This window comes from Triticum aestivum, chromosome 3B, assembly GCF_018294505.1.
Source record: "Triticum aestivum cultivar Chinese Spring chromosome 3B, IWGSC CS RefSeq v2.1, whole genome shotgun sequence".
NCBI classification, from domain to species: Eukaryota; Viridiplantae; Streptophyta; class Magnoliopsida; order Poales; family Poaceae; genus Triticum; species Triticum aestivum.
Genome location: NC_057801.1, coordinates 440,754,169 through 440,777,261, shown reverse-complemented (window position 1 = coordinate 440,777,261; position 23,093 = coordinate 440,754,169). Strand labels below are relative to the sequence as shown.

Genomic DNA, 23,093 nt, shown 5'->3' with positions numbered 1-23,093 from the left:
GTTTGATATTCCTTTTCTTCGAAATACTGAAACAGGCAAAAAAACAGGAATACGGGTTGGGCCTCTGGTTAGTAGGTTAGTCCCAAAAATGATATAAATGTGTAAAATAAAGCCCATAAACATCCAAATGGGGTAATATAATAGCATGGAACAATAAAAAATTATAGATATGTTGGAGACGTATCAGGCTCCTGCGATCTTTAACCCGAAAGGCATTGTGGTGAAGCAGAATGGCCCATAGGGGGTGATGAACGCGGTTGTAGCTTGGTCCGACTCCTTCATCTTTATTTGGTGATATTCTGGAGTATGCGTCGAGAAAGCATAGTGAGTCGTGTCCGGCGGTAGCATCAATGATCCAATCTATGCGAGGTAAGGGGAAGGGATCCTTGGGGCAGGCCTTGTTTAGGTCCTTGAAGTCAACACAGAGCCGCCAGGACTTGTCCTTCTTGGGTACCATGACCAAGTTTGCTAGCCACTCCGGATGCTTAATTTCACGGATGAGTCCTGCCTTCAGTAGCTTTGCCAACTCTTCACCCATAGCATGTCGCTTGGGTTCGGAGAATCAGTGTAGTGTCTGTTTGACTGGTTGAAGCCTTTTATGATGTTCAAGCTATGCTCCGCGAGTCTCCGTGGGATGCCTAGCATATCCGAATGGTGCCAGGCGAATATGTTCCAGTTTTCACGTAAAAACACGCGCAACGCTTCATCAGCTTGCAGGGTCCAGTTGTGCTCCGATGGACGCCATTTTATTCGATTCTGTCGGGTGCACTTCAAACTTTACTATCTCGTCGGCTGGTTTAAATGACGTGAATTTTGGCCTTTCACTGAGGACCACATCGTCCCTGTTGACTATAGTGCGGAGCGTTGTTAGTTCTTCGGTTGTTAGAGCCTCAGATAGTGCTGCGAGGGCAAGCGCTACGGTCTTATTTTCAGCTCGGAGGGCCGTGTTCGGATCGCTGGCGAGCGAGATCACACCATTAGGCCTTGGCATTTTGAGCTTCATGTATCCATAACGTGGTATGGCTTGGAATCATGCAAATGCCTCGCGTCCCAAGAGGGCGTGGTATCCATTGTGGAAGGGCACAACATGGAATAACAAGGATTTGGATCTGTAGTTGTCGGGATTACCAAACACTACGTCCAAGGTTATGCATCCGAAACAACGCGCCTCCCTACCGGGTATAATTCCTCGAAATGTGGTATGACTGTGCTCGATGCGGGATCTATTGAGCTGCATTTTGTTGAGCGTCTTCATAAATGAGGTTCAGGCCGCTGCCCCGTCCATCAGTACTTTAGTTAGTCTGAAGCCATTGATTATGGGGTCAAGAACTAGTGCGGCGGGCGCGTGGGTGGGGCGGGATCTTGGCTCATCCTTCTGATCAAAGGTGATAGGTTGTCCGCCCATGGCTGTGTTGCCGTTACCTAGTAGACTTGTCCAAGCTCTGGAAGAGCCCTTTTCCTTTGGTTGTTTGATGAGAAAGTATCGTAAACTGTCAGGACGTTGTCGTCGTGGGGTGGCATTGTTGATCGTCTATCAGGAGGTGTGAGACCAAGGATATTTTCACCACTTTTAGCCACCTGCCTTACCACCCAACAAGCTCGAAGCCTGTGAGTCGGATTTGCATTAAGCAAGGCCGAGTGTATTGGGCATGGTTTATCCAGCAATTCATCCAGAACCGTTCTGGGTTTATTTTTCTTTTCGGCGGGCTCGTGCTTGGGAGAACCTCTCGCATATGCCCGCTTTGTTTGTGCTTTCCTTCGCTATGGGCCAGGGACTGACTCCTTGCACATTTGCAGTAAACTCCAGGTGCTTTCAATGGCGCAATATTTGCGCACCATGTCCGATAATTCAGCGAAGTTTTGCACGTGGCGGCGGGCGAGGGCATTCAACATCCCTGCATCCCGGCAGTTGAACCGAAAGGCTTCAATTATTCTTCGTCCCGGCAATCCATTATCTTGTTTTTGACCAAGAGAAATCTGGCCTGGTAGTGATGGATTGTTTTCTTCGGGCTGCTGCTTGACATACATCAGGTCCCATATGTCCGGTTTTCCTGCATTTGAATAATATTCGGCATGGGAGGTGGGTGGGAAATCTTTTGGCAATCCCGTCTTCTGTGAGTCCGGGGCATTGGCAGCGGCGAGCCGTTCCTAGGCTATGTCCGGCTTTAATAGCGTAGTGTTCGGACATACGTTTGTACGTGGTCGGGCCGACTCAAGGTCAGATCATGTATCATAGGCTGAGTTCGAACTCTTATCTTGATGGGTGTCCGTCTCCGGGCTAGAGACCCGGGTGTATACTGTCATAAGCTTCGGAGATAGTGATCCCTCCGTCCTTTCTTTGATGGTAGCGACAAGGTGAGTGATGGTAGGGATGTGGATCTCCCTGTTGTCGGGTTTAAGCCCGATCTGGCTATAGGTCGTAGGCCTACTGACGTAGATTCCCATAGCTCGGAATCGATCCAATAGGTTGTTTACCGAAGAGGTTCCCGTCGGTGCCATGCCTCCTGGATGTTCGGCGGGAGGTTCTTTAGATACTTCGATGGGATCCGGCTTTAGGGCCAGACCCCGGATTGCGTCGACTCCCTTCACGCCCGCTGAATGCAAGGTCAAGGTGTCGGGCTCAGTGGGATCTTCGGAAGCAGGGCTTCACCGAGGGCCGGCGTCGGACTCCAAGCTCCGGTGGCCGGCTTCGTGATCGGCGGTGAGGTTTTCAACCGGGCTCAAATGACCGGTGAGATCGGCGCAAAAAGTGATGCTGCCAAACGCAGGGTTTCCAACGAATAGTTGGGTCATTTATCCTTCGGTGATCCGCATCGGAACTCTCAATGAAAGCATCAATGTCGGTGTCAACACCGGCGGATCTCGGGTAGGGGGTCCCGAGCTGTGGATCTAGGATCAATGGGGAAAAAGGGACGATGAACACGGTGTTTATCTAGGTTCGGGCCCTCTCGAAGAGGTAGAACCCTACGTCCTGCTTGATTGTATTTGATATGTATGGTCTGGTTACAGAGTCGATCTACCACGAGACCAGGTGAGCTAAACCCTAGGTTGATGGGGTGATGAGTGTTGCTCTAGTCCTAAAGACTAAAACCCCTTGGTTTATATAGACACCAGTAGGGTTAGGGTTACATCCGATCGGTTACAATAAAGGAAAGATCACACTAATCTTGACTTGGAGGGCACACCACAACCCCAAAGATCTCCTGTCCGATCACGGGTCCGCCCTCTAGCTCGACCCCGTAGTGGCCCATCAGTTTGGCCCATATGTAATGGGTCGACGGCCCAAGGACCCGTTAGTCCATGACTCCCTTAGTAGTCGTCGTCCTTGGGGGTGTCCACCATGTAAACATCATAGGTGGAGGTGGCCGTCCATCGGCCGGTAATGGGAGGAGCAACGTGGGCCATGGCTTCGCTGTCGTCGACCTCCTCGGAGGCGTACTCCAACATGTCGTTAAGTGTTTGACAGTGGCTACTAAATGGGTGGTGGGTAGGACATAAAATTGCCTGTGGCTCGCCCCAAGCCTCCATTGAGCGTGAGCCGAGGATGGGCCATCAACAATGGTCATCATCTGGATCCGGTCGAGCGCCTAATTTAACAAGGCGAGTCTGGCCGGATCAGAGTTTGAGGTTTCTTCGGAGTCAACCTCCGGAGTGATGGTGAGGCGAGGGGTAAATCCGGCCAGGGCCGACTCCTGGTATTGAGATGTCGAACTATCGCCAAGGCTCAAGGCCAGATTTGCGATAAGCAGGGGGAGTCCGGCCAAGAATGATTCCCGGTCTTCGGACATAGTGTTGATTTCCGAGCTCAAAGCCGGCCGCGAGAAAAGAGCCGATCCAGAGATCAGATCGGGGAGAGGCCCCGGGGTTGATGCTTCGGGGTCCGCGAGCGTCCCAGGTGAAGCTAAGAAGCCGGTGAAGGTCGGATCACCCCAAGCGTCAGTGATGTACTCCAAGTTACCGAACCTGATCTGATGCTTAGGGGCGAAACTATCGACCTAGTCGAGATAACCGGTCGAGTCGGCGTGCGCACGATGCTGCCGAACGCGAAAAGTTGCCCGGGGACGAAGATGTCCCCAGCGCTGATGCCATCTCCGATGTTTAGGCGAGCAATCGATCCTTCGGCGATCCAATAGCGGAACTCTCAATGAAAGCAACAATGTCGGTGTCAGAACCGGCAGATCTTGGGTAGGGGTCCCGAGATGTGGATCTTGGATCAATGGGGAACAAGGGACTAGGGACATTATGTTTACCCAGGTTCGGGCCCTCTCTAAGAGGTAAAACCCTACGTCCTGCTTGATTATATTGCTTGTGTATATGAGGATTACAGAGTCGATCTACCACGAGATCAGATAAACCAAACCCTAACTAGTAGGATGATAGTTGTTCTTCTTGCCTCTACGGCCTAAAACCTATGGTTTATATAGACACCAGGGGTGCTAGGGTTACACATGGTCGGTTACAAAGAAAGGATAAACGCGCTGATTCTTCTTATCTTGACTTGGAGGACACACCAAGGCACCAGAAAGCCTCCTGCCCGGATACGGGGTCTCCACTTATGTTCGGCCACCAAGCATCGGCAATATGGCCCAACAGTCTGGCCCCAAAGATAGGCCGACAGGCCGAAGACCCCCTAATCCAGGACTCCCTCACCCGTCGTCGGAGTCGGAGTCGGAGAGGACGACGAGCCCCTTCATCCGACGGACCGCCCTATCCTGCTCCCGCTTCAGCCTTGCCACCCGAGCCTTCTCGGCCGCTGCCTCTTTCGCCTCGCGCTCCGACTGCTCAATAGCGAGCCGGAGCACCTTGGCGTTTTTTCCTCGGAGGCAGCAAGCATCCGTCTTCGCTGTCGTGAGGGAGCGGCGATACACACAGGCGAGGAGATGCGCGTCCTCAACGGCGTCCAGCTCCGTCCCGCGGCGCGCGGCGCATGCCGCCGACTCCGGAGTGCGCTTGCGGGCTGGAGGCGCGGGCACAAGCACCCAACGCTGGTCGCGTGCAGGAGCAGCCGGTGGAGGAAGAAGACGATGCGGGGCCAGCACGGACTGTGCTGATCGGGCGTCGTTGCGCGCGGGCCTGGAGGGTCCAGCTCCGGCGTCCGCATTGCGCCGGCGCGGGAAAGTGGGGCGACGCTCCAGATCCGGAGTTGCCGCCGATCTCCACTTTCGACCGCTCCAGCGCAATGCGGAGGACCATCTCCTCCTCATAGTCGACCTCTGAGCCGGACTCGCTGCCGGAGCTGCTCATCGTGATGGATGGGATCGGAACCGGAGAGGGAGAGGAGTGGACGGACGAAGCGGGAGAGGGAGAGTGAGCTAGGGTTTGAGCTCGCCGCCCGAATTGGGGTTTTTTGTGGGCCCGTGGTGAGCCGGGCCTGTCGGGCGGACGTGCCCGGGCCGCCCCATATCCGCCCTATATTTAGGCTAGATATGAGGGGTGTCGGTCAGTCCGGGCGTTTGTCCGCAGTTTGAGAGGTCTGGTTGGATCGATTTTTTGTGACCGGTCACTGATCGGACAACCTGTCCGGGCGTTTGAGACGCGTATGAAAGGCCCGGATGTAGATGCTCTCACAAAGCTTGTCGGGTCTCGTGCTACAGCCTGCTGTAAGCTTGTAGTATGTTTCTCTTCTCCCCTCTCTTCTTTCCTCCAACTATACACAAATCTGACGTGGCATCTTTTATAGCCCGACTACGTCACTCTATCGTACTTGTTCTAAGCTGCATGAATGCGGTCGGATGGTTCGGAAGCGGACGCGTCGGTGAAGATTCTGGTTTATGAGATTTCAACTTTCATACCACTTCGAACAATTTATATGATCACCATTGGATGGCAAAAGATATTTAGACTGTCATGCTTAGACATTTTAGGGACGATTTCGTGTTGCGCCTTGAGGCTGTCCTTGGTTGGAGTTGATAAATGGCTCTCCGTCCTCCGGGTCAGAGGCTCCCTGACGCCGGTGCTCCGCCCGACGATTTGACAGGAGTTTCCTTTCCGTCCAGGACCGACCGGCATCACGTGCCGCCCCACCTCCCGCCTCCCGCAATCCGATGCCTGCACCCTCGCCACAACGGACCCACCACGCCTCGGCCCGCCATTGGCTCCGCCCTACCCTGCGGCAGTGGCCCCGTGCCATCCTCCATCCCCACTGCGTCCCGCGTGAGTGCGAGCGACCGGCACTGCCCGGCGGCCCCCGCCGCTCAAGGACCACGCTGGCGCGGGGGCGGCCTCCGTACGGCGGCCAAAAAAATATGACGACGGGGACGCACGCAACCGTGTTTCGTCTCTCTCTCGTACTGGAGCCGGAGCTCGGAAGGAATGGGGTGACTGGGGCACACACTCCCAGCGCGCAGCTCATCGGTGCGGGCTTGACTGGGTGAACCAGAACCACCGCCAGTGGCAGCGAGGAGAGTGTGGATGAGGAATCGGCCGTCCACACCGCCACTACGCCCGAGGAACCGGGAAGCGTCGACCAATGCGAGCAGTGGTGCGAGCACGTCATGCCTAAATGGCCTCGTTCCTCCGACATTCAGCCAGGAAACACATGCAGCTACGTGATGAACCCTTCTCCGAAAAAAACTACGTGATGGATGAAGGACTGTAGTGCTAGGCGAGCAAGCAAGTGCTAGGAAAACCCCATCTTCCTGAAAGAACACGGCCTCCATTGAAGAGAAGGACACGATGGCACAAGCTGCGCTCACGGCGTCACAGTTGGAGCAGACCAGCGCGCACTGTGGCACAGCCTACGAGTTAAGTTGCCAGGCCGCCCATGCCCGTCACGCATAGCCCCCCGGTAGTTCTTCTCCCCTTGCGCTGCGGCATTGCACACATCCAGCCAGCCAGAGACCACGCCACCAGTTACCCACAGTGCCAAACACGGCAGCAGTTTTGCAGGCGCCGCGCACAGTTTACAGCTACGAGTAAAATGGACGGAGGCGAAGGAGGCGTCCCCCTCCTCGGGGTTCGGTAATTAAACTAGTGGCGCGGGATTTGAAATGGAACCTACCCCGTAAACCAATGCCAGCCAGTAAATGCGGCTGGAGGAGAGGTTAAACCTGCAGGCTTTAATTACGGCCGGCGAGGCGAGGCGTTCCGAGTTAAAAACGCTTTCACGGCGGAATCGGGCGTGGGCTCCCGCAGGGCCTGTCGGGCCGGGGGATCCTATAAGACGGCGCTAACGAACCTCGGCCAGTCCACTCTGCCAAAAACATCCCCAAACCCCCAAAACTCCCATCCCATCCCATCACCGCTTCCCAGCTCAGCTCTGCTCATTCTCTTCTCTTCTCCACTCCCGTCCTTGTTCCTCGCGCTTTCGTTGTTGCGCTCCACACTCCTCTGTTCCTCTCTCATCGAGCCAAGATTTTACAGAGTTCGAAAACCGTTATTATCCCGGCGCCTCGCGGCAGGCAGAGGACGGCTCGCCTGCTCGTATAGTTGCTGTTACATTTCTGCTCGCCTTTTTAAATAAAGAAGGTAAAGAGGAGGAGGAGGCCGTCTTTATTGCCTTCCCCTGCTCGCATCGTCACTCCGTCCTCCTCACTGCCGTCCCTTTGGTCTTTATTCCCCTGCTGATCCGCGCCCCCGTTCAATCGTTCGTCAGCTCGCTCAGGCGCAGCGCGGCTAAGGCTGCAGCTTCCTTTCCTGCTGGGGCCAGGGGGCTCGTTTTCAGCTTTCTAAACTGCGTCTGTCTTCAAAGGGGTTTTGGGTGAGAGAGACACCCTTCGTGTGCTTCCGGTGGTGGAGAAGAAGAGTTGGCGCGTGCCATGTCGCGGTCGCGCACGGTGCGTATCTACTGGGACGATCCCGACGTGACGGACTCGTCCAGCGAGGACGACGAGGGCTGCGCCGCTCGGAGGGTGGGAAGGATGGTGCGGGAGCTTCCGCCGGCCCCGGCGCCGCTGGTGCAGGCGGCGGCGGCGGCTCCTTCACCGGAGCAGTGCAGCGCGGGAGACGACGACCTGCCGAGGCGTGTTGGTGGATGTACCCGTGCGCGGAAGAGGCTGGCCAAGGGCGGCGGCTCCGCTGCGCAGAGCACCAAGTTCCGCGGCGTCAGGCGGCGGCCGTGGGGCAAGTACGCGGCGGAGATCCGCGACCCGTGGCGCGGCGTGCGCGTCTGGCTCGGCACTTTCGACACCGCCGAGGAGGCCGCGCGCGTGTACGACAACGCGGCCATTCAGCTCCGCGGCGCCACCGCGACGACCAACTTCTCCACCTCCTCCACGAATTCGGAGGGCGCCCAGGAGGACCTGACGGCGGCCGGGTACGAGTCCGGCGCGGAGTCCTCGCAGGCGGTGTCGTCCCCGACGTCCGTGCTCCGCAAGGTGCCGTCGATGTCGTCCTTGGCGGAGGACAGGGGCGACTCGGAGGCCTGTCAAGGCGACGCCGCTGCCGGCAGCAGCCTCAGCGTTCCGGAGGAGCTGGGCGAGTTCGTGCCGTTCGAGGACGCGCCGGTCTACTCCAGCAGCAGCTTCTGGGACTTCGAGCCGCAGTCGGGGTTCCTCTACGCCGAGCCGTCCTCAGCCGAGGAGGCCTCGTGGGACGCGTCCGCCGGCGGCGAGCCGTGGGCCGCGCCGGTGCAGGAGAACGACTACTTCCAGGATTTGCGCGACCTGTTCCCGCTCAACCAGCTTCCCGCGATTTTCTAGATGGGAGCGGCGGAGCTTGCTTCCCTATCTTTTTTGGTGTATGTCGAGACTCGAGAGTATTTTGTCGTGTACGTGTGGTGTGTCCCCGTGTATTTGTAACATGTCCGTGTGCGTTGCTGCTGTCTGTGTTGAGTCGACGAGAAGAGGAATGTACGATCCGGGTAGAGTTTTCACTGCTGTGCTGGGTACTACTACTACTACGTCAAAGTTTTCTGTACTGCCCACTCCGATACGCTGCAGGGTGTACCGTATACGTATAGGTGTTGTTCACTCTCCACTCCACTCCACAGTCCACAGCTAGCATGGTGCATGCGTGCTTTGGTTGGCATGGCTCCGCGGCGTGGTCCATACGCCCCCCTGCTCCAAATGGGGAGGCCATGATTTAGTTGCGCAGAAAGCTTGCGGGTTTTGGTGGTCGGTCGGGGCCATGATTTAGTTGCGAAATTATCTGCCGGATCAACGGGGCTCGATCACACTCATACCCTGACTTGGGATCTAGGGAGTGCCGTGTTCGAGTTTGCATCGGTACAGTATCCGCCTGCCGGGCCGGACACCGTCGTGCCATGTCCGTGCGATAGACAGACATGGCCGCTGGCTTCCCTTGTAAGGAACAGGTGTTTGGGTATTCATGGGCATTTACGCCGGGTGCAGCAACGGCGCGTTTTTCCTGAGATCGGGCTCGGCTCCGGCCGGCCGGGCACGGGCAGGGAGTTATGACGGCGAGCCCCGTACGCGTGCGCGTGTGAATCTTGTGACCAACAGTGGCGAGAGCGAGGGAGTGAATGCGAATCGAGCGAGCGAGCGGGCGATGGCGCGGCGTGCAGAGCGGCGTGGTCCTGCAGGCTGGCTCATGGCTGAGGCGGTCGGGTCGACCACGACCCACGTAGCGCCCCCCAACAAGAACACGTACCAAGGTGACCACATGGGGAAGGAGACAACGCAAAAGATAAGGAGGAGCTCAGACCGGCGGGAAGGAACTACGTGGCGGCGAGGCCGACGATGCCTACTGTTTCTTTCTTTTCTTTTTGAGAAACGGTTGATGCCTACTGCTGAGGTGACGACGAGTGCCGTTTCGACCCTGTGCACTCGTCTTCACGGCCATCAAACATACGGTGGCCGAGCCTGCTGTCTTGCGGCGGCAGGCCGGCAGTTTGTTGCTAGGAGAGCTCCTAATAAATAGGGCTACAGCCACCCGCACGACGGTACGCAGGCCACAGCCCAACACCGCACCGCTCCCACACGCTGCTAGCTGCCTCGGGATGCTCGCTCGCCAGCCTGCTTTCCTTTTCATTCGCTCTTTCTCTTCTTCTTCGTTTTCTCTTATGCTGTTGTTTGATTGTTCACACAAAACGCTTCATAGATTTAAAAGAAGTTAAGCATTTTGGGGAAAAAATTACAAAACTGAAAAGAGTTCTGGATTTGGTACAGACACGTTTTTTTTCATTTTTAGACACATGTTAGAAAAAATGTTTATAGGTCGAATATACTCTGGATACACATTATTTTTTTAATACGCGCTAAATATTTATTTGAATAAACATTCAAAATGTGTCAAATGCATATTAAACATTATATATACACAGTGCACATTTTTAAATACAAGATGAAGATTATTTAATCTCATGTTAAACATTTTTCAAAAAGCAAGTTGAATTTTTTTCAAATATAAATTGGATATTTTTGTAAATATTTAGAACATATTTTTAATACATGAGGATAGTTTTTCAAAAACTTAATGAACAGTTTAGCGGTAGATGAATATTTTCAACGTTCAATGTGAACAATTTTAGTACACATTTTTTGACTCGCAATCAACATTTTTAAAAATACATGTTGAACACTTTTTAAATGTCATGAACAATTTTTTGAATGGTTTGGATATGTTTACAAATTACAAACAATTCTTTATATTTTAATGATTTTTGAAACATGTTATGAACATACTTTAAAACTGTGAATATTTGATAAATGTATTGAGCACATTCTGAATGGTATGACTATTATTATTATTATTTGCATGAATAGACAAACATAGAAGTAAAAAAGACTGGTGCTACGGTTGGTAGAGGAAAGCCGGTGCAATGGTTTTGAACCATACGCTGTTTTAAAGGACCAATGCTACACAGTAATAGAAGAAACCCAATGCTATAGTGTAATGGGCCAGTCCACTAGAGGAGCTACAGTGTAACATCCTGCAATAAGAGGTTTTAGTTTTTTTTTTTGAGACAATAAGAGGTTTTAGTCGCGGCCCCAGTTGATAGCGACTCGCGCAGGTGCTCCCGCGGGCTGTGGCCCAAAATGGGTTTTGCAGCTTCGCTGCTACCTCATTTGTTTTTTTTTGTTCGTACCCCTCAAAAAACGTTTGTTTGTTCGCTTAGCTGGTTCGTTTGTTCCTCTGTTGTTGACAAAAAAATTTCAAAGATGAAAAACAATATTCGTATATGTCAAAAAATGTGTGTGAATTTGAAAAAAAATGAATTCATGAAAATTCATGAATTCTAAAAACGGTTCAGCAATGCAAAAAAATTTCTTGATTTCTTTAAAAATATTCCAGATTTTGATTTTTTTTACCAATTTTAAAAATGTTTAAGAATTTTTTTCTTACATTTTTGGGAAAATTACAATTTTTAAAATGTCCATGTTTGGAAAAGTTCATGGAATGTGAAAAAGTTTGGCAAATTGAAAAGAGCCCACGGATTTGAAAAAAATGACATATTTCAAAGAAAGTTCACAATTTGAAAAAAAATATTCGCATAATTTGGACGAATACTCATAGATTCAAAAAAGTTCACTAATTAACTCCAATTCGGCTTCAGAGATAGGTATAGCCTTCTTACCTAGGATCCCTAGGATGGTATTTATTGAATTCGGGAAGTGAATTAAGCTTGGCAAGAAAATGTATGCAATTTTTTGTTATCTCCAATTCTTCCAGTTTTTCGGACCAACAAATATATTAGAGGTTGTACAAATATAAAGGAAATAAGCCAGAACTAAGATTTCACACTTAGTTGTGTAATAATATGTTTGATTCATTTACTGATCTAAAATATGTTATAAAGTCCTTAAATCCGGCCAGAATTGCATCCGCAAGAGTGGAGGTACCAATAAAACCACTCAACTATCGGTTCCTAAAAAGAGAGGGAGTAGTATAACCTCTAACCTGAAACAAGCTTTCAAAGAAAATCAAGGAAAAAAACCTCAGAGCCAATAAATGCAAGTCAACTGAATGTTGAGAAACACCTGATGGGTAGTATACACCTAGTGAAAGGGTAAACTCCACAACCCAGCTTCAGTATACACACATTGGTTCAGCCATCAGAACACCCAGACTCACGCTTATTGGGAAATCACGAAGAGTCATTAGGGGTGCATGAAGTTTCCATCAACTATATCGATTTTGGAGAATCTTTCGACCGTAAGTCTACGACTGTCCACATTTAATTTACTGAAAAATTGCAAATACTCTTCTCACTGATCATGAACCAATGACTATCGATGAGTGCCAAAAGCGCTCCGACTACCCTAAATGGATGGATGCAATACAAGCGGAAATTGCCTCACTTAATAAAAACAAAGGTATTCATGAAGCAACACTGACATCTCCTAATGTTTTTCTTGTCAGATACAAATGGGTTTTTCTCAGGAAATGAACGAGAACATGAGGTGATGAGAAACAAAGCAAGGATCCTAGCACAAGGGTTCACGTAGAGATCCAACATTGATTTCAATAAGACATATTATCCGGCAATGAGTGGAACCACTTTCTGATATCTTATATCCTTGGCAGTGCAAAATCGTCTATCTATGCTATTGATGGACGTCGTGACCGCATATCTTTACAGGTCACTAGATTTGAACATATATATGAAGGTTCCTGACGAAATATTTGTCCTAAACACAAGCGCGAAAACGTAATTTATATTGTGTAAAACTGAATAAGTATATGGCTTGGTTGGAATGATCCATACGGACAAAATGGGTCGCTGGGTTGGAGTTGGTCTGACACAATGGGACGATCGCTCGAAGAGATCTCCGGCGGGGACGGCAGCGCTGCGCCCTGGGCATGTGGACAAGGATGGCAAGTTCCCTCCTTGGAGCACCGAATAGCAGCCACCACCGTCGACGAATGCATGAGAAGACGCAGCGATCGAAAGGGGACAAAATAACCATGCCAAGCATGCATCTACGCATGCACTAGTGTGTGTTTTTTATCTTCTGCGGGGATATTTCCGGACAGAGAATAAATGCATTACATCTCTAGAGCTAGAAGTAAAGGAATCGGCATCATTTTCCTCACTCGCAAATCTCCAACTGGGAAGCTAGAAAGAAGAAACTACCTAGACTACAATCCTGGTTTTCTTAACGAACGATTAAACTGGATGAACTGATTACACACACGGCGGCGTCGAGTTACAGAAGAGGGGGAGCTCAGTTCAGAGGAGCCTGTAGGCGGAGGCGGCGTCCAGCGGGTGGATGAGGTAGGTGAGGGCCAGCGCCACGAACATGAGCACGTACGCGATCCCTTGGTCCACGCTCGTTCCTGCCAACATCGATCCACAAAAACAAGCAAATCACTAAGAAGCATCACACACACGCACGAGGAGAGGACAAGGAGAGGAAGAAAATACTAACCATCACTGGCGGTGGGTGCCGGGGCAGGGCCCTGGGCGCTGGCCACGGAGGCGAGCACGACGACGATGGCCATGGCAACAAGGGACGATGCTCTGGAGATTGACGCCATGTCCTCTGGTCTCTGGATAACCGAAACGGCCGGGCTTGGAGCTTCTATCTATCTAGATCCCCCTCCCTCTCGCTCTGGAGATCAGGAGAGGAAGGGGAGGCAGGCACAAGAGAAGAGGCTGGCGTTTCTGTTGTGCTCGCATGAATTTCGGCGAGACCCGGATTTATGTAGCCTTGATCAGAAATAGGCGAGCTCGTGCATAAATGGGAGTGGCCAGCCTTGCTCCTCGTTCGCCTAGATAGATTCAGGCATAGTAACTCCCTCTCACTGCCTATCGTTTTGACCTGTAATCAGTACTATCAGATCCTCTACCCTAAAAATGGGACTCAGGAAAGAGGAAGAATCCTAGTTTCTCCTCTCGCGACCGAGCCGCCCCCGCGGGCGGCCGGCCGTGCCCAGCCTTCCCCCCGCGCGCCTCTCCCTCCCTCTTCCTCTCTGCCGCCGTCGTCGGCGCCCGCTGCGGGCCTGGCCTGGGCGACGCTGGTGGCGGCGGCCCCCTGGCTTTTCCCCTTTCGGGTGTCCGCCGGCGCGGGACGGGGCGACCCTGGGCGGTGCTTCTCGGCGGCGGCGGTCCAGCGCGGCGGCGGGGGCTCCTGGCGCGAGCGGGGGCGGGCTTCTGGACGGCGGCGTCGCCGTTGGCGACGGGGCGACGCGGCGGCGCGATCTGGCGGCGCCCGCTCGGCCCAGATCTGGGCCCTTCGGGTCCCATCTGGGCCTGGGCGGGCCGGCGGCGGTGTGGGTCTGCTTCGTGGCTTCCGGGAGGCGGGGGAGAGGCGATGCGCGGCAGGGTGTTGGCGACGCCATCGCCGGCTTGCTGCAGCGTGGCGGCGGGGCTTAGCGGGCCCGTTTCGGGCCTGGGCGGGCCAGGGGTGGCCTGGCATGCCCTGCTGCTGCGTCCGGACGGCTACCGCGACGGTGCCGGAGGCTCTGGCTCCCGCACGACGGCGGTGGAGGTGGTTCCCTCCCGTTCGGTTTCGGTGCTGCTTCTCCCTCCGCGGGGCGCTTCTCTCCGGTCCTCTTGGCCTCGTGTTGGTGTCCGCAGTGAGGCGGCGTGGGTGACGGCACAACCGCGATGACGCATGGTGGTGGGCGGCGGTCTGGCTGGTCGGTTCCGGTCCGTTGGGCGGTGGGGATTGGAGTACGGGAGAAATCCTTAGCGGTCTTCGGCCCCGATGCGGTGACACCTGCGGGTGCCATCATTCCTCCCTGGAGGGTGTCGGTGATATCCATCCCCCACCTCCCTCCGCGTGCCAGGGAAACCCTAGGACATGTCCGGGCAACAGCGTCGTCGGCGTCGCTTTCCTTCTTGGAGGTGCTGTTTTGTACGTGGTGGTCCGGAGCCTCAGGTTGTAGTGGTTTGTCTTTGGTGGGCGTAGCGGCGGCGGGTCATCCGTGCTCTGTCGAGCTGCCGTTGTTGGCATTTGCTTCTTCTTCTTTTTCTTTTGGGCTTGTTGTGCTGTTCGCCCCAGCGATCATGTATCGGTGTTGGTTGCTTTGGAATACAAAGCGGGGGGAAACCCTTTTTCGGTAAATGGGACTCACAGATCCTCCCATCGCCACCTGGATCGGATAGACGGTCGCTGTATTTTATATTATTTTCTTTTGATGAAACGAGTTGATCAAGGAGAAGAGGGACCGGTTGAAAAAAAGGGAAAGATGGTCCGGACAACAGCGACAAAGTAGCGAAAATAAAACCACTACCCGCGAGGTAAAACAACACCCAAAACCCCCTAGCACCCGCAAATCACCCACAGCCTTGCCGCCTCAAAGATTTCGTCAACACTGATCGTAGTTGGGGTTGATGTGTTCCGGAAGACTCTAGCGTTAAGCTCTTTCCAAACATCCTAGGCTATAAGCATCATGAGGGAGGTCATTGCTTTCCGATTTGAAGATCTTTTGAGGAGCAATATTGGTCCACCAATCTTCCAACGTGACCATAGTCGACTATTCATTAGTTATGGTTCACCAAGGCCAATCCGCGCCTTGACCACATTTCAAACAAAATCGTGTTGAGACATTGGAAAGAAGGTGGGGCGATGTTTCTTGAACTTGGTTGCGAAGGGGGGCACAAACTGTAATTTGCCACCCCTTATGGTTGAGCCTATCAACTGTCCAAAATCTATTGTGGATGATCAACCAAGCGAAGGACTTACATTTTGGAGTAGCCCACACCTCCCAAACGGTCTTTAGCAAAGGTATCATAGTGATCCCCTCGAATTGCGTCTTGTAGGCCGAGGACGTCAAGGGGAGGTCGTTATCCGTAAACTTTCACGTGATCGTATCATCTGTGTCATAGTCAAGAATACACCATCCAACATCTCCCAAAGGATGGTGAACTCCTGGATGTGGTCAATAGTAATGTCGTCTATCATGTCAATTTAGAAAACCTAGAAGTTATCATGTAGAGCCCTTTACACTCCGCTACCCTTCTTTCTAGAAATATCAAATATTTTTGGCATGATATCCCTTGGCCTGAAACCGTGAAGCCAAGGTAACTCCCAAAATTTTGCGTTGGCGTTATTTCCAGCTAGACTTTAGTAGCCGTCGTGAAGAGGTCTCTTATCTTTATCATCACATGCGGTAGGGGTACTCTGACCCCACCAAGGCTTGGATGGCTCGGACCAATCAAATCAAAGCCATTGGAGGTGGAGAGCAGTGGCAAACTTGTTTAAGTCCAAATTCCCAGTTAACCTTGCATTTTTCCTTCGGTGACCTTGTCACAGCCCGCCCAAAGAAACACATGTCTTAGGGCATCGAGCCTCTTCAGCACCTCCGCCAAAAGGACTAGCGAGGTGATGTGGTAGATGGGAATGGCCTGCCTGCAAGTTTACATGCAATTTTATCTTCGAGGGGCAGGAAGTGCACTCCTTTGAGCATAATGACTGAGAGGGATAACCCAGGATGTCACATGGAAATGGATGGAAGCTTCGCCGGCAATTGTCCGAGAATGTCTTGTACTCACTATGAACGTGACCTGGTGGCGGTATTAGTAGTATCATAATCATCAGGCAGAGGAAGACTATGCGTGTGACTGCGAATTTGTTGCCCAGAAATCGAGGGGCGTTGTGGACGGAAAGGTCCTTCCTTCCTGTCGAGGTGCCATGGCATGGCACACTAGACTGAAACCTGAAAGTCTCAAACTGCAAAAAGGACCCATACGGCTCCCAAACCAACTGAAAAGAATATGCGAGGTGGGACAAATTTGAGCAAGCAGAGAGACGACCATCAAGAAGAAATGCAAAAGAGTCCACATCAACGCATCCTATTCCTATGATGCTAACGATTCGCAGCTCAGAGGATTCTTAGAACACCCTTGCAAGGGAGTCACATGACTACATCATACTGTACAAAAGAGATGCACCTCGGCATCAGCATTTCAAATCCTAGCAGAAAACAAAGTTTGACACAAGGGCCGCCATGTCGATGCTTCTTCATCAACGGGTTCATACCATGGTTCGACAAGGAACTAATTAGGATCACTCTAATCCGTACTGTTTGTTTCGGTACCACCTGCATCACAACAAAATATGCCCCTCTCTATCACAAGTTATGGAGTCTGCATCTTATCCACGTACTTACTGCTTCGTTGTTGTCAACAGAAGTATGGGTCTTCTTTCTTCCTGAAAATATCGTACAACTGCCCAGAGCAACTGATTGTTACTTGGATAAGAAAAAGTGGATTTGTCGCATCATGATTCTCTAGTTCCGCAACAGTTTTTCTCATTGGTCCCTGCAGATCACCATCCAAAAGAAATTCCGCCAACGTATGTGCCCTGAAGTGAACAGCAGAAACAAGTATAGTTTCAGATATCGGTGTCATCAAACAGCACTTAAGCATCACATGCATATAGTGTTACTAAGAAAAATGCAATGCACATATATCAAGGTGGTATAACAGGAATCACCCTACTCCTGTTATAGAAACATGCCAAAAAATGGCAGTCAATGGTTTTATAGAAGTGAATAGTTGCACAGACAAATAACGTGGGAATTCTACCTAAAATGCCTTATTCTAGTGATGCTTTGCAGCATTTAAAACTGCATTCATAGACGATATACCACGATATGTACTTGTTTTAGCCTCTTGAACCATGTCTGTATGCTACCTGTGTGTGTGTGTGTGTGTGTGTGTGTGTGGTGTGAACCTTTGTTGGACCTTGTGGCTCTTGTGGCTTGCTTAATATATATAGCAGGGCGAAAGCCTTTTTCAGTACGCACTTGTTTAACTGGGATGCTTTCACACGTGTGGGTGGGTTAACAACAATATTGCATGAGTAAATTCAAGGCCATACACTTGCCAAAGTTCAACCTAAAATCACATACTAAAAGACCCTTGTGAGGAACAAACATTACAAAATTCAAAAATTTAGATTGCAACTTGGCTTCAGAACCTAGTTGCAAAATTTAAAATCGAATCTTAAGATTGCGCTGAGTGATGTGACCAAATTAAAAGCCAAACTTGTTTTTTTTTTGCTCAAGTGACTTCCCAACTGGGTAAGTGATGTTGAACTTAACCTTTAAAGTTTTTACTAAGTTAACATATTATCAAAGCAACCTGCTGAAGCTGAATCCATCACATAGAAAACAGAGTACAAAGTTCAAAGATGCAAGATGTTGCCCTCTAATATCTTATGTGCTGATGGGAATTGCACAAAGGCAGTACAAGATTGACTACCATTAGTTTTATTTTCGTTTTTGAGAGAAACATTGGACAATAGTGGACCTTATAATGTACTACTCTCTCTGTTCCTAAATATATGTCTTTTTAGAGATTTCAATATGGACTATATACGGATGTATATAGACGCATTTTTTAGTGTAGATTCACTCATTTTGCTCCGTATGTAGTTCATATTGGAATCTCTAAAAAGACTTATGTCTAGGAACAGAGCGAGTAGTACAAAGTAAAATCAATATTGGTATCAATATTAGCTTTTATTCTGTGGCCTCTTATTTAATTGATTATGTCTCCTTGATTCTGCAGAAATCAAAACCCATCTCTTGCTTACCAAAAAAAAAAAAAAAATGAAATTCACCATATAGAAGAACGGTTAAATTCCTTCAACAACTATCTACTTTTAGGATATTTATAAACTGTGCATTAAGAAAAACGTCTTATATTAATGTAAAGAGGGAGTACTAAACAATTTATTGGTCAAGAATACTTGATGATGACAAAGCATCGATATACATATCAACAAAAGGTGTGTATTATTACTTAAACTAGCACAGTGCTTGCGAGGAAATGTTTTAAATCATCTTTAATTTTTCAAATTTCGTTGAACTTGCATTGGCATGCATAACTTATGAAATATGCAAAAACAGCATATTTAGACCAGATATTTCACTTCTTGTATATGCAAATAAAAGGAAGTTTGGACCAGGACCAAGCAGTTGATTGCTTAAAAGAAAATAAAGATCAGAACCTTACCCGGCTGGTTATTTTTACGTGTTATTAGATCAGTACACAGAATTAATCGAGTTGACTATATCTAGAAGTAAAGAAATATATCAAGCTGATTGCTCAGCCATTTGTAATGGGCCGCTTGTGCAAAAGTTGATGTTTATACTGATATTGGATTGGTACAGTGCATCACCATTTGGATCAGTGAAACAATTGGTGGTCCACATATTAGATGTGACTGCTCTACCAGTCTTTGGCTGAGCTAATAAATTGTTTGTAGATGATATTGTATCACACAGAATTATTAAGGTTCTGATCGCTATCTAGCAGATTGCCGCTGTATCTCTTGCATATGTTCAGAACCCCGATCGTTGATATAAGATCAGTATGCACACATAATTAAACTTGAGCAGTTTTTCACACAGGAAACAAAATAGGAATAATGTCGATTGTAGGGCACAGCTATTGTTAACTACAATGAGTTTGCTATCGCCGCCTTATTGCAGGGGACGTCCGTTGATCCAGACCTAATTCCTTTCTCTTTCTTTCTTGCACGAGCTTGTTACAAGCATGCGCTATGTCCATCCTCAGAACAACCATTGTCATGCTTAAATTTACGCACAAGCATGCAGATCACAATTAAGTTAGTTTCTGCATGGTTCAAGGTATATCTTGATAACTCTTGTCATTTTATACCATCCACACGGATATATACCTTCAGTATTCATGTATGGCGGTCTTAATTTGGAATTTGTGAATGTGATCAAATATGTATCGGTTCAGGAACCAATTTGCTAGGGATGTATGTCTGTACGAACCAATTCATTAGCCTCGGATGTTTAAGTGGACTTACAGTGTCTCAAGGGCTTGTCAGAGGTTGTGATCCAAAGAATCAGTTAGTACCGGAAGATATAAATGAATTATTTTTCCGTGTAAGGAAATAGGAATTACAGGTATACTGTTATGGCGCTGCTAGAAGGAGGGCGTGAGAAGGCTGGCCGGGGGCCTTTTTGCCCACAGCCGGGCAAGAGGGAAGGGATTTCCTTCTTAATTCTTGCTTGATTAGATTGATACATCTCCTCTCTTTATATAGAGAGGTTTACTTGACTCTCAAGCAAGGCTTACTTGACCCCTAAGCAAACGACCCTTATCTCTAATTAACCCTAAGACTAATGGGCCAATTAGGCCCATTACGTACTCTAACATATACACTATCGGATGTGATCTATTTAGGTAAAGTCATGAAGATCCACCAAATGCTATCTATTTAGATACAATAATGACGATCTACCGGGCTATCTATTTAGATACAATAATGACGATCTACCGGGCTATCTATTTAGATACAATAATGACGATCTACCGGGCTATCTATTTAGATACAATAATGACGATCTACCGGTTGCAGTCTGCCTAACTACAATTATTTTTCGGTTTAAAGAAATGGGAATTAAAGGTATATACTATCGGATGTGATCTATTTAGGTAAAGTCATGAAGATCTACCGGTTGCAGTCTGCCTACGTACAATTATGAAGATCTACCGGTTGTGGTTAACTAATTAAAGGAGGGTTCACTGGATTAACGGTCGGATATTATTGTTTTCTGAAATAGCTCGCCTCACTTTGTTCTGTTTTATTATGATTTTAATATATAACAGAAGAATAACAAACAAATAAGACCATAGAGCACTATGTAGCTGTTATAAGCCACAAAATAGTGAGAGATGCCATAATGTCCTGCTCTCCTGTTTCTAAAGCTATGGACTTTCCAATTTGTAAATGCAGTTTATATTCAAGTGGCTTTGCTAAACCATACTCAATATCAGTTCTGATTCTATAATACAATTGATTACCAAATGTTTATGATTTCTACAACTTAACACAATTTGAAATGATTTAAGGTTTATTACTAGCACGGGCTAAACAAAAACAGTGATGATTGATACACAAGATATGCAACAATATAATTTTGTTTTGTTTAAACTTTCAGCAAATTCAACTTTTAACGCACCTGTATTCCTCTCTTGCATCCCCCATTGCTAACTTCCTTTGGCGATAAAGAGCACAGAGAGCTTGCATAGCTATCTCCACATGATTGCAAACTGAGTTACACAGATGTCCTTCAGAGTCCCACTCACTGGTAATTGTTGAAGGCAACGAGCCCGCCTCCCTTTTTACCTGGACATACTTGTTGTTGCCATTGCAAGGTTCAAATGGAACTCCAATCCTCGATATCATCCGTTCCTCACTCAGTCTTAATAGAGGTGAACATTTTTCAGCACCAATGACCTTGTTGCCACATTTGTCCGATGATTCAACCATTGGTGTCTTGTTCATTTTTGCATCCCCCTTCAATAGCTGATTGACTCCACTAGCTGGAACACCATCAAATGAGCCTTCTTTTTCGCCAGTTCCGGCTTTACAATAGTCACTCTTGGAAGAACCCTTCTGTAGAGGGCTCTTGCTAAGAAGCCCCGGAGAAGGAAGCAGCATTGTCCTGGGCATCTCATCATCGAACTTTTCTGATTTCACAACTGCACTCTCCTGCACGGAAGCTGCCACCTTTGAAGCCTCGGGCATACAGGCCATCTTCCCAGCTCTTGTCATCTGCCCCTCCATCTTTACAAACGAAGATTTCTGCTGATCATTTCCCAGAGTACTGACCGAATCGATTTGCCCTTGTCCATCTCCCTTCCCCGATTCCAACTCACCGGGCACGGCTCGACGTAGTCGCTTGAAGCGCTGGCTCAGCGGCACTTTGTCATCCCCATCTTCGTTCCCTTCCATTTCCATCTCGCCGGCCACCGCCGTCCTCTCCCCTTCCTCCCCGTCGCTGCACAAGTCAATAATGTCGTCGTCGACGTCGTTCCCCTCCCCTTCCTTGGCCTCCTTGACGCGCCCCTCGTCCTGATGCACCACTTCCGGGGCGGCGTCACCGGGCACGAGCGCCATCTCTTCGGTCTCGTCCCGCGGCCGGCGGTACGCGCCAGCTAGCGCCTTTGTCTTCTCCTCCTGTGCTTTGAGCTCCCTGAGCGCGGCCTTTAGGTTGGAGTGGACCTCGTCGACCCCCACCAAGCGCGCCCTCGCTGCCTCGAGTTGGGCATCCGCAGCCGCCAGTTTCGCCTCGAGCGTGGCCCTATCGCGGTCCCGCGCGGCGAGGATGCGCGAAACCGCATCGAAGTCGGCTCTGCGGTGGGTCTTGGTGAGGTGGATCACGAGCTGCGGGCCGGTGAGGAGGGCGAGCTCGTCCTCGGAGGCGGAGGCGGAGACCATCGAGGCCGGCGGCCCGGAGGCGGTGCACCGCTGCGAGCTGCCTCAGGGCATAGGGCCTTCGTGGTGGTGGTGGTGGTGGTGTGGTGGGCGGAGGAAGGGGCGGAGTGGGCGGAGGAAGGGGCGGAGTGGGCGGAGGAAAGGGGGCGGGCGGAGGAAGGGGGCGGAGTGGGCGGAGGAAGGGGGCGAATGGGGTTTGGGGAATCAGGGAGCGACTGCCGGTTCGGTGTGCGCATTGGTGGAGCCTCGTGGAGGCGAAGGGGGGTTGCGACCCCGCCTTCCAAAAGTGATTTTTTTTTTTGTTTTACCAGTACTCACCCATTGAACGTTGGACATAGGATCACATTAATTATGAAGAGTATCACTATTTGAAAGAAAGATTTCTACTCGTAAAAAGGGAGTCTGCGATCACAATGACACGTCCTTACGTCGGTTGGTTTGGATTGGTTTCGCACGCAACCACTAATGCTCAAAAATTGTCTCAGTTATCTCTTATCCAATTCTTGTCTTGTCTACAACTGCATACAATTAATTAGCTTGACCAGTTAATTATGTGTGTTAATTAGCTAGAAAGTTAATAGATACGTATAATTTTAAAAGTATAATTGAGTGTTGGACACAAGGATCATATTAATTATGAAGAGTATATTATTTGAACGGAAGAATCACATTAATTATAGAAAGTATTATTATCAGGACAACAGGATCATGTTAAATATGAAAATTATTATCAAGTGTGTAACGCCCCGAGTCCGATGCGCTAGGTGTCTTCCAGATATTCGCCTTCGTTGCCATGTTATTGCATTATGGTGTTGCCATGTTCATCTTGTGCATTGCCCCTTATTTATGCTGTGTGTTGCTTTAGTTGATGTGTGTGCACCACCCCTTGCCATCTCTCTCTCTCTCAAACCATGCCCATGCATCATCACCTCTCCCTTCCTTCTCCTTTCTTTCTTTTTGCAAGTGCCATTTCTCCCTTCTCCTTTAATGTTCATTCTTTCCCTATAAATCTTTCCTCTTGCTCACACACCCTCACGC

General features: G+C 49.7%; 3 protein-coding genes across 3 annotated transcripts; 1 reads left to right on the top strand and 2 right to left on the bottom strand.

Moving 5' to 3' along the window:
• The first annotated feature begins 7,155 nt into the window (after positions 1-7,155).
• Positions 7,156-8,812, top strand: LOC123065492 (ethylene-responsive transcription factor CRF2). Its single transcript, XM_044488758.1, has one exon. The coding sequence runs from the start codon at positions 7,758-7,760 to the stop codon at positions 8,637-8,639; it is 882 nt and encodes a 293-aa protein (XP_044344693.1). The 5' UTR covers positions 7,156-7,757; the 3' UTR covers positions 8,640-8,812.
• Positions 8,813-12,788: 3,976 nt separating this feature from the next.
• Positions 12,789-13,597, bottom strand: LOC123065491 (arabinogalactan protein 16). The gene is made up of 2 exons (XM_044488757.1): positions 13,272-13,597; positions 12,789-13,179 (listed from the first exon to the last, which is right to left on the bottom strand). The coding sequence occupies exons 1-2, from the start codon at positions 13,378-13,380 to the stop codon at positions 13,073-13,075; spliced, it is 216 nt and encodes a 71-aa protein (XP_044344692.1). The 5' UTR covers positions 13,381-13,597; the 3' UTR covers positions 12,789-13,072.
• Positions 13,598-16,581: 2,984 nt separating this feature from the next.
• LOC123070255 (uncharacterized) lies at positions 16,582-22,215 on the bottom strand. The gene is made up of 2 exons (XM_044493354.1): positions 20,797-22,215; positions 16,582-17,153 (listed from the first exon to the last, which is right to left on the bottom strand). Exons 1-2 carry the CDS (start codon positions 22,056-22,058, stop codon positions 16,973-16,975), a joined length of 1,443 nt encoding a protein of 480 aa, XP_044349289.1. The 5' UTR covers positions 22,059-22,215; the 3' UTR covers positions 16,582-16,972.
• Between the last annotated feature and the right edge of the window lie 878 nt (positions 22,216-23,093).

What these genes read in the sequence shown, in the direction of transcription:
- LOC123065491 (XM_044488757.1), bottom strand. Translation starts at nt 13,380, where the DNA reads ATGGCGTCAATCTCCAGAGCATCGTCCCTTGTTGCCATGGCCATCGTC. An exon ending in GGCACCCACCGCCAGTGATG is followed by an intron (nt 13,180 to 13,271) that starts GTTAGTATTTTC and finishes CGATGTTGGCAG; the next exon opens with GAACGAGCGTGGACCAAGGG.
- LOC123065492 (XM_044488758.1), top strand. Translation starts at nt 7,758, where the DNA reads ATGTCGCGGTCGCGCACGGTGCGTATCTACTGGGACGATCCCGACGTG.
- LOC123070255 (XM_044493354.1), bottom strand. Translation starts at nt 22,058, where the DNA reads ATGGTCTCCGCCTCCGCCTCCGAGGACGAGCTCGCCCTCCTCACCGGC. An exon ending in GATGCAAGAGAGGAATACAG is followed by an intron (nt 17,154 to 20,796) that starts GTGCGTTAAAAG and finishes TGTTCACTTCAG; the next exon opens with GGCACATACGTTGGCGGAAT.